This window comes from Labeo rohita, unplaced genomic scaffold, assembly GCF_022985175.1.
Source record: "Labeo rohita strain BAU-BD-2019 unplaced genomic scaffold, IGBB_LRoh.1.0 scaffold_379, whole genome shotgun sequence".
Lineage (NCBI taxonomy): Eukaryota > Metazoa > Chordata > Actinopteri > Cypriniformes > Cyprinidae > Labeo > Labeo rohita.
The window spans coordinates 1-11,566 of NW_026129297.1; the positions used below are offsets into that span (position 1 = coordinate 1).

At 36.7% G+C, this 11,566-nt stretch overlaps 1 protein-coding gene and 1 long non-coding RNA gene across 2 annotated transcripts; both read right to left on the bottom strand.

The window, feature by feature from the left end:
* Positions 1 to 2,459: 2,459 nt before the first annotated feature.
* On the bottom strand, positions 2,460 to 3,344 carry LOC127160535 (endonuclease domain-containing 1 protein). Its single transcript, XM_051103169.1, has 2 exons — positions 3,060 to 3,344; positions 2,460 to 2,945 (listed from the first exon to the last, which is right to left on the bottom strand). Exons 1-2 carry the CDS (start codon positions 3,342 to 3,344, stop codon positions 2,460 to 2,462), a joined length of 771 nt encoding a protein of 256 aa, XP_050959126.1.
* A 4,703-nt stretch (positions 3,345 to 8,047) lies between these two features.
* Positions 8,048 to 8,821, bottom strand: LOC127160538 (uncharacterized). The gene is made up of 3 exons (XR_007826771.1): positions 8,801 to 8,821; positions 8,379 to 8,630; positions 8,048 to 8,219 (listed from the first exon to the last, which is right to left on the bottom strand). It is a non-coding gene; the product is annotated as an uncharacterized LOC127160538 (long non-coding RNA).
* Between the last annotated feature and the right edge of the window lie 2,745 nt (positions 8,822 to 11,566).

An 11,566-nucleotide genomic window follows, 5' to 3' on the forward strand; every position in this document is an offset into this window, starting at 1 on the left:
AGGAGACTCTTGGGTATCTTCAGCAGAATTCTTTATTGAGAATGCGCTGCGTAGCTCTGCAGTCCTCAAAAGTCTGACAATATCTCAGCACAGCAAAGTATATAGGTTTGAAGGAGGCGGAGTACATAGAGGTGGAATCAATCTAAACAAAGCATGCAAATGTGGTACAGGAAATCAGCCCAGTAAAAGATTTTTCCCAGCCTTGATCTATTTAGCATACAAGTGTCATTCAAATGCAAAGGTGCTAAACAAAAGGCACAGTTGTACCTTGAGCTTAGACTTCACACTTAACTTGGGAAACCTGCCAGATGCTCAGGAAATGTATAAAGACAAAAGGTTACTGTCTCAGGGCTTGGGCTGTCTGCTAAATCACAATATACATAACCTTTTAGAAATTTGTAATCCAACAGTTCATTTTATCTTTGGCTGTGTCTGATTCTTGTGTTTTTCTTTCCTTCTGTGATTCTGCTTGTAAACAGCAGGTGTTGATCATTATTGGTCAATCATGACATAATGATCTCCTTAACTCCAACACTGTGTCAATGCTACTTGAACACTCTGTAGTGTGGAAACACATGAACACTGAGCAGGGTTTGTTTAACACTGGGAAATATTACATCAACTTTACATGTTTCATTCATGTAAGACTGATGCATTTGAATCACATTAAGTTTAATTGATTTGTTTAGATGCATAATGGGTGCTACAATTAAATCATGTTCATTCAACATATTTTTTTGAGTGTGTAGTGTGGAAACTCATGAACACTGAGCAGGGTTTGTTTAACACTGGGAAATATTACATAAACTTTACCTGTTTCATTTACGTAAGACTGATGCATTTGAATCACATTAAGTTTAATTGATTTGTTTAAATTAAAACTATGTAATCTAAATGCATGGAAATTTTGTATGTAATTGAATTACATAAAGTAGAAGTTTAGGCTGAAATATTTTTTTGAGTGTGTACCGGTGTGTTTCCGCCCCAGTTCTGAGCATGTGCAGTGACTCACCAGAGAGAGTCGTTGATCTGAAGTGCCTCAGTCTCATTGAATCAACAAGTTCTTATCTAATTCATTTGATTATTTCTTAATTTAGTTTCAAATAACAAGAATGAATCACTTAACATAAGTAAATTTGTTTTATTCTCGTTAATCAGACATATTTGAATCAAGTAAGTGGCTAGTTGACTTTTTTGAGTGCAGAACAGGCCCAACAAAAGTTGTACTTCCTTTGACAGCTGAGGAAGTTCAACCTGCCGCAAGAGCTTCTGAAACAGTTCTACTCAGCCGTCATCGAGTCTATTCTGTGCACATCAATAACTGTCTGGTTTGGCTCAGCTACAAATTCAGACACCAGAAGATTACAGAGAACGGTTGGGACTGCCGAGAGGATTATTGGTGCTCCCCTGCCCTCCCTTCAAGAACTGTACACATCCAGAGTGAGGAAAAAGGCTCAGAAAATCACTCTGGATCCCTCACATCCAAGTCCTTCCCTTTTTTAACTTTTGCCATCTGGCGCTACAGAGCCCCAAATACCAGGACGGCCAGGCACAAGAACACAAGTTTCTTCCCCCAGGCAATCTACCTTATGAACAGTTAAATGTTCCCCCCATTATGCAATAACAATGTGCAATAGCCTTATATTTGTTTATTACCACCTCCATCCTAGTACATCCCTACATCTCCTTCTACTCTCTTCCATTCTATCATCTGTGTCACAACTATACATACCACTTATTTATTTCCTAGTTATTTTTCAATTTTTTGTCTATTTATATTTACATATGTGTATTTTTTTATTCTCATCTTATTTTTATTGTCTGCGTGTTGTTGTTGTCTCTGTGCACTGGAAGCCTGTGACACCAAAACAAATTCCTTGCATGCGCAAACATACTTGGTGATAAAGCTCTTTCTGATTCTGAAAAACTTACAGTGTCATAGTTAAGCCTACAGATATACAGTCATAAAGACAAAACTTTATTAGCATGATTGGGCTTAAAACATACAGCCTGCTTTAAGTAGCCTAACATAAAAATGTTAATTAGGAGGTTAAACAAAATGAAGGGGATAATCAATAATAATAATAATAATATCTAACAATAATAATGATAACAACAATGAAAGAAAGAAAGAAAGAAAGAAAGAATGACCAGTGAACGGATTTAAAATACTGGGAGGGCACAGATAAAAATGTTTTTTTGTTATAACATTTATTGATTGTAAGAATAAATGTACAAATCATTAGAATGCTTTCTGAAGACGACTATCATGCACAATAAGGATTTAGGTTCACAGAATAGGCTACTTTCTCAGTTCTGCACAGTTCATTTAAACCAAAATATTATTGTAGCTGATAATATCATAATATTAGAACTGGTCATTATTAAAAGCTAAACTAACAAACATCTGTCAAAGGTCTTTTGTGTCCGGGAGGAAAGACTGGGAAAATGATAATACCTCACGTCACTTGGTAATCGTTGATCAGCTTTTGCTGTAGGCCTGTAGGTCCTGTAATTGGTAATGACTGCACTTTGCCATTGTTATCAGGACCGAAGTAACCCTTCCCTATAAATGTTGATCCCTGTTTACAACAGGTGGCTCTCCAGTAATACTTTGAGACAGTAACTCTAGGATTATTTGTTGGAATTCCTTTGTTAGTATCAGGAACTACACCAGTCACCACATAAGCTTCATCACAGGACTGCAGATCAAGAATAACAGCCGTCTCGTGTTTACTCCATTGACCCCGATTGAAGGTTAGATCCTGTGGTGCGGCGTTGGTCAGGGTGGAGGTGGCCAGCATGGACAGATGATTGTTTGTGTGCTGCACCGGGTAGAGGTGACCTTTGTCATAATTAGACTTTTCATAGTCACTATTCACAGCCTGCTTATTACCATTATTGGGTCCTTCAGCTCTCATGCATGGCTCATTTATACTATCCAGCTATAGGACATGCAAGAAAAATGCAACAAAGTATCTCAGACTGTTTTAGTCATAATTACAATTGATTATTGACATTTCAAATACATATGCTATAAAATACAGTTGAACAGTTACCTGAGGTTCGATGAACCAGGCGTCACACCTGCCCATGTGTGGGCTCTTCAACACATACGCAGAGTAGATGGGGATCCTCCATGCTGTATTGTATAAAGTTGCATAAAGATAAATTGGTTTATCATTGTTGTCCCAAAGACACTGACAGATGTGTGCTGATGAGCTCAGTGCTGGTGTAAACTGAGGAGGGCTGTTACTCAAAAAGAACTGCTTGCACTTATTAAAATTCTGCCCAACCTCACTCAGAGAGAGGTGCGGTAACAGAAGAAAAACGAACAGTTTCATGATGAAACTCAAGCAACGAGTGAGCAGAGAATATCTGCTCATATCTAAAGTACTCTGTCTTTTATAGGGTTTAGGACACAAGGATTCACACATTTGCAAAGGTACATAAAATACACATTTCTGTTATGAGGTTTGTGATATGTACATTTCCTGAAGAAAATGTGAGTGGTGCTTGCAGTGGCAAAACTCGGTTGCTAGGGGGCTGCTGCTAGGTTGCTAGGGTGTGACTACGAAGATCAAGGTCATTACTTATTGGTTACCTGAAAAAAGTCAAATGAGTATGAGAGAGTGAGAGAAAGGGTTCCTAAGGCCCTGCATGTGTGTGAGAAAGTGACAGTTGAGATTCAAATTTACAAACATTCCACCATTGTAAGTCTATCCACCTTATTTTTCCTAGAAAGTGGGTGCAGACATTTGTAATTTTTTTGATTTGACACCTCGGTTCATGGGTCAGTGACAAGCTGCGGGAAAAGCAAAACTGGTTTTGTCTTACCATATTATTTTAATGGATCATCTTACATTTATGAAAATGTGAGTGGTGCTTGCAGTGGCAAAACTGTTGCACTCGGTTGCTTTACTACGGTTGATATTCTTGTTGTTACGAAGATCATAGGTCATGACTCATTGGTTACCTGAAAGATAAGTCAAATGAACATTACCAAAAAACAGCTTGAGATTCAACATTGAACATTCTGCCATTGTAAGTCTATGGGATTTTTTAGCCCACTTTTTCGCCCGCTGTACGATCATCGTACACCCGAACGCTTAGAAAAGTCATAGCACACCTCTCCCCAGTAAGCCGGTCGATTTGACACCTCATTCATGGGTCTGTGACAAACGGTGCGGGACGAGTTACGTGCCGAAGTTTTGTCAGGGCGAATAGTAATGGTAACAAACTCAGTAAACTCAGACACTGTAGACACCATGTGTCTTTGTTGCTAAATGACTGCTATGACTTTTCATGTCTTTGTGAAATTTCTAAGGCATTGTAAATGGTTGCCAGGGTGTGCCTTTAGAGTTAATGGGGTCATATTTAAATACTGTTTGAATCAAAAAAGCCCAACTTTAAGCTTAAAATGCTTATATTTACAGTGATTTTCATTTAGCATAAATAAATAAATAAATAAATACAAAATTTGGGGGGTTTTTATGTAAAAACAAAAAAAAACAAAAAAAAAAAAAAAAAATTAGATATCCAGATATTTCTTCTTATTGGGTCCACAGGAATGCAAAGGTAACTATGGTAACCAAGATTTGTTTTGCCTTGAAAAGTGCATTGTTATGTTTGTTGCTTAGCAACATTCTGTGACTGTTTACTGGACAGAAAAAAACAGCCTCTCATACACTTTTTGCTTCATTACTGATTGAGGAGTAGCTGGGATTATGACACGAGGTAAGTTGTTGTCTTGATCATCACATATTTGTCAGTTTACTGTCAATATATTAATATTTTTCTTCAAATATTTTAGAGAAAGTAGTTTTGATTGTCGGGCACAGCTTTGTGAAGTGGGCTGAGAGGAGAGCTGAGGCGGCCTGGGAGCCTAACCTGGGTCTCCGGAGCACCAATGTGCAGTGGTATGGCAAAGGAGGGATGAAATGGAGCCAGATTCTGCCTGCCGTCCTCTCAACAGGACTGAGACCCGACGTCCTAGTGATCCACGCGGGAGGAAACGACCTAGGCCTCCAGAGGAGTGTGGATCTTTTAAGTTCCATGAAGGAGGACATTTCTGCACTGCAGAAGATCACCAGTGCCACAGTGATGTTCTCCAGCATCACAGAGAGATGTGTGTGGCGGTGGGGAGACGGCCGGAAATTGAACAAAGCCAGGAAGTTTGTCAACAGTGTCATGGCACAATTCATGGCTGACACTGGTGGACTGTTCATAGACAATAAAGAAATAAATCATGAGAGGGGTGAACTGTTCAGGTGGGATGGGGTCCATTTGTCGGACGAGGGCAATGATATGTTTTTGAAAAACATCGCAAGTGCTCTTAGCAAATAAATGAAAAATTTTATATCAACAAATCTTGTTTGTCATTCTTTCTCAGTACATATATGGTCAAGTAAATGTGCATTAACTTAAATTAAAAAACAAACAAACATACAGATACTGCAAAATTAAATTTCAGGATTTTCAGAAATATCACTTATCAAACAATACTGCTATTATCTTTCAAATTCTAATAAATACATACCTACATAAATAAATAAATACATAAATAAATAAATAAAATGTTACAAATAAAGTGCAGCACAAGCAAAGCATGCATATTCACTTATTTTATTTAATGATAACATGATTGACCTGAAAAATATAAAAAACTATATCATACATTTGGAAAATTATGAGCTACGATTATTTGATTATTATGTATCATAACAAATACCTGCAGAGGGCGGACTGGTGATGTTTCACTTTACAACGCGGTTCAGTGACGTTTATATCCATTTAATTTTGATATTTGGACCTAAGAAAACGCAGTATGATATTTATTTTGAAATCGCGATGGATATTTAGAAATATGTTGATGTATTCTCCTGTGTTGGCATGGCATAGATGATTTACGTTTCAAATCTAGTGAGAAAACACACATACACACACTTTTTTTTCAGATGAACGTTAAGCATCCTAAACTCACAGCATATGCAGAGGAACAGTTTGTGGACTGAATTGCTGAGATGGAGATGCGCTCCAAGCTCGTAAATGAAAAAGTGTAACACAAAGCGTTTATGCATGTTCCCAAATGAAACCCAAACAAACAGCACATGCAATAAAAAGCAAACATGTAATGCAAGCACTATCAAAGGTATTACCACAGAGTGAACTTAATAGTGATATCGCGAGACTGCTTTTCACCTAATGGAGTAATATCGCGAGATCTCGTGCGCACCCAAAAACCAAAATGAAATGGCTCTTTATTTATGTAACGCGCTGCATTGTTAATTTTGCGTGAAAAGATTGTTTTTATTTAAACCAAATTAGACAATTATTTCATATATACTGCTTTTAAAATTCAAGTATTTTTCAAGCACCTTTTCATAAATATGGCTGTTTTCAAGGGTTGTCTATGACTTAAATTTCAAAAAGTCAAATTCAAGCACTTTAAGCACCTTGTACGAATCCTGAATACTGCAGATTTGCCTCATCACAGTAGTCTGGGTCCATAGTGAAAGAGTGATTCCATTCTGTTTGTTATGCACAGGACACAATGTAAAAGTAAAGCATGTAATGTTGCAGAATTTGGAACCACAAACTTGCATACTACTTATATTATTTCTGCCATACAAATACAGGCTAAAAATAGTAAGAGTGACATTGAGCTGCAAATGATCTTCCTCTGAGTTATAACAGCAATTGAGGAAGTAAAAACTCAGGTGAATGATTAAGTTTAGCTTATTAGATATGTAGACATATTGTGGTCTTGAATTAGTTAAGTACACATAGCTAATATGCAAAATTATAATGAAAACTATAAATAGTTACACACAAAGTGGTCTTCATTTAGAGTAGTATGTAAACCTTATTTAAAAGTAAGTTTACACCATCTTATTGCACCCATTCAATAAAGACAAGCATGCTGGATTTGCCAATTCACCTAAATTGTTTATTAAAACAATTTAAAAAAAAGCACCTGTTGTGCCAAATCCCGATCCTAGCCACGCAGCTAGATCCTACAGTGTTTTATTGGCTACCAGTAAATATTATTTTAGTAGCGTGATTAAACATTTTTTTTTATAAAAATGAAAACAGAAATATTACTTTTGCAATAAAGTAATAAAATAAAAAAAGTATATATATATATATATATATATATAAATACTAATGTTTCACATTTTAAAATGCTTTTATTATTTTAAAGCCTCAATTCAATTATTATTTTTAATTATAAATTACTGTTTAATAATCTTTATTGAATTATATAATAAAATACAATAAGGTGTCAATGTTAACATTAGTTAATGAAATACTTACTTTGAACAATGAACCATAATTACACTATTCATTAAAATGTTTTAAAAATACAGTTGTTCATTGTTTATTCATAGTTCACAGTGCATTAACTAATTTAACAAATATTTAATTGATTTTAACAATGCATTAGTAAATGTTAAATTTCATCTCAAATATATATTATAATATATATATATATATAATATATATATTATATATATTATATGTTATATATATAAAGTTACATATAAATTAAAGATATATACATATAGACATATAGATAAATATAGATACATACAGATGTTTAGATAGATACACATTATATTTTAAGATACACTGTATCTGTGTTAATGAATTGCAGCTGTTTGGGTTTTGATTATCACACTAAGCCATAACATGGTTTAATTTTAATTCTGAATAATTGTGCAGCCTATTTATCTTAATGTAATATTACTTAAATTATTTATAAGATTTTTATCAACTCAAAACCCCCATTTTGGAAACCCTGGTTGGAAAGGACCAGAGAGAGAGACGGGATTTGGCACAACACCCCCAGTGAGTAAGCCAATGGCGACAGTGGCAAGGAAAAAACTCCATAAAGTTAGGAGGTAAAAAACCTTGAGAGGAACCCGACTCAACAGGGAGAACCCATCCTCTTCGAGCATGGTGCAGACATTACAATAACACATTCATTTAACCTAATATATGAAATATTAATATATTTAGAAATTAAACCAATTATGTAATCCAATTACACTAATATATAAAAAATAAATATATTTTGAAATTAAACCAATTATGTCAAACAATTTATAAACATTAAAATTAACTGTTCATCCAATTATTAAATGAAGGAAGTTGACTATTGAGGCATCTCCCGCCATCTAGCCACTGGATCTGACTCGTCTTACAGGCTGGATATCCTGTGGTAGAGGAAGTAAAACAGATGTGATACCATTAGTGAATTTATTTGAATTGTTTTGACTCCACAAGACTTGTGGACAACAAAGATATTACTAATTTTTTCAGTCACAAAACAATTATCTTTCAAACTTCAAAATCAATTCTAATCTCATGCTTACCACAGATGCTGGTATTCAGATGGTCATCATCAGTGTTGTGGCACACTTGATCTTCTCAGGCATTCTGTCTTTAACTGCACAATTGCTGAAAAACATCAAAACCAAAATTAGATTAGGATTAACATTTTTCTACAAAAGTGGTTATGATGAGCAGTAGTACAGTGATTGAAGCAAAATGTTTAAACACTTAGCTTTGGATGATACATTGCAGAGTCGCATCCAGACAGGACTGCTATTGTGTCCAAACTCTTCCTGCAACATTACAGAAGGGCAGATATTAATGACAGAATCACAGTGAACTGCATATAATACATTTAATACAGATTGTCAAACAAATTCAAGTTATTTTATCAAATTCAACTTATATTATCTTACTACATCTCCCTTTACCTTGCTTTCTTCATGTCAGTGCTGTTACTTACTGCCTCGCTGGAGCTGCTACACTAATCCTCACTGTATCCTGTCTGTCGCTGGTGCTGCTGCCAGTGTCCTCCCTGAAGCTGCCAGCTCCTATCTTACGTCCTTCTGGCTGCTGTAGCTGCTGCTCTTCTTTCCTGGTAGCTCAGTGGCATAAAGCCTCAACGTCTGTCAACCTACGAGCCAACCCGTTGGCTAAGGCTGCTAGCCCCACTGGCACCCAGCTGGCACCGTTAATGCATGCTGCGTATTATGGCCCCCGGTTCCGTATGGCATAACACCAAAACTCAACCATACGAGCCAACCCGTTGGCTAAGGCTGTTCTAGCCCCACTGGCACCGTTAATGCATGCTCAGTGCCCCCGGTTCCGTATGGCATAACACCAAAACACAACCATACGAGCCAACCCGTTGGCTAAGGCTGTTCTAGCCCCACTGGCACCGTTAATGCATGCTCAGTGCCCCCGGTTCCGTATGGCCTAACACCAAAACTCAACCATACGAGCCAACCCGTTGGCTAAGGCTGTTCTAGCCCCACTGGCACCGTTAATGCATGCTCAGTGCCCCCGGTTCCGTATGGCATAACACCGCAATACACAATATTTGCCAACCACAACAACAACACAACAACAACAACAAAATCACCTATGTCAAACGCAATACACAGTACACAGGATTGTGGTAACTGTGGTAGCTCTGTAACACACCACATGCAAGCATAGTGTTCTTCTAACAGTTACAGTGAATTCAATTAAAACCTGTGTAATGCATACAAACATTTTTAACATCTGTACAACTTTGACACACACAGACATCAAGAACCAGCATATGCATCACAACAATGGTGCCAATCAACAAAACACTTCATGCTGGGTAACAGCATAGTAAAAACTCCACTTGTCACCACTGTTGAGGAGCATATGATAAGTGTTCATGTCTTAGAGCCTGAGCTAATGCAATTTTTTTCTTCCAATATTTAATCATTACAGTGACATTTGTTTAATAGGATTTTTTTATTGCAGTTCTACAATAGCTACTTGTCATTCAGCAAATCAAAGAGAGAAACCTCTTCATGATGCTCATCCAAATGAGTTCTATGGAGAGAGTGTGAGCTAATCTGCTGCTGCAAGCTTTTGATTCAGCAATGCACAAATGTTTGCCGTAAAACAGTATTGAAATTACTTTAAATTACTCCAAGAGTCAAGAGACAAACTAACGCAACCCTTGACCACAATTATGGTGGCACTGTGTTTTTTTTTCTTTTCTTTTCTTGACCAATAAAAAATCAACATCTAAACCTCTGTTAATTCTCAATAAGAGATTCTGCAGACATGAAATAAAGTCAGTTTGGTTAGTAATGAGTGAAGCTGGTGATGCTGTTTGTGGAGATGTTTAATCAGATTTTGAGAGATGAAATGTTTTGTTCAGTTGATTCAAGTCAGTTGTAGTTCTTGTGTTTCTCTTTTCTTCAATGATGCTGCTTGTTAACAGCAGGTGTTCATCACTAATGCACAATCATCATTCAATTATCTCATTAACTTTAACTCTTTAGGAGCTTGGGATTTTACTTGAGACTTGCTTGAGACTCAAAAGGAATGACTTGGTCCAAACTCGGACCTCCTGGCTGAAAAACTGTGCTAATTAGCAAATCCAGGTGATTGGAACAAAATACTGGGGAGGACTTTTACTCATGGCACTTGGATTACCCACCTCTGGAAAATATAAGCTCTCTACTCACCCTTCCTTGTGTTTGCAGATACTAACGTTGACATTCCCTGCTCAGTTATGAAAGCATCCCTTGACTTTTCTTGGGTTTACTTGCATATGGTTTTAAGTTGGTCTTCTGCGAATGATTGCGGGTTTGACATTTCTTTCAAGATGTACGCTATATCGTTGGTATTGTGCAATGCTCTGGAGTCGCACTGAATGATTGTGGAATCATAATGGAATGATTGTTGTTTGGTAGTATTTATATACTTTTTTTGGCATTTTGTGCTTTTATTGTGAAAGGAGAGATCAGAATTGAAAGGAAGTGATGTGGGAGAGGAGGGGGGGTGGCATCGGTAAAGGTCCTCAAGTCAGGTTGCGCACACACTCTAAAAACAAATGGTGCTATATAGCACTAAAAGTGCTTCTTTGGCTCGTAATCATAGGGGAACCACTTTTAGTGCTATATAGCACCTTTGTCAAATGGTTCTATGTAGAACCATCAGATGTACCATACACAGTAAATGAGATAATTAGGTGATTAACAAAGTGATGATTGATCATTATTGAAGACACCTGATGTTAATAAGCAGAATCACCAAAGGAGAAAACCAACATTTTTAAGCAACCATTATAGTGGTCAGTGTTTGCATTAGTTGGGCTCTTGACCCTTTGAGTTGAAGCTCAAGTCACCAGGTGATTATCTTTTAACATATTCATTGTTTGATGTAAATCACCTACAGTCTAATCTCTAAGTTAGTTTTGTTTTTTTGCTTATTGTAATAGCCTTGACAATCCACAGAAGATCCAGCACTTCCTATACATTTTGGAAAGATTTTTTTTACAACCTGTTTAAAACAAAAAGTATTTCACCTAGGCACACATAGACATCAAGAACCAGCCCATGAATCTCAACAATGGTGACAAACGGCATATTCAGATAAACAGATCAACTCTGAACTCTCATCATTTATTCATGCCGCAATGCATGATGGGAGTCATGGATGAGTTCTGATTGGCTACAACACGCTTTTTGATGGTCACCGTTGTTGTGATTCTCACACT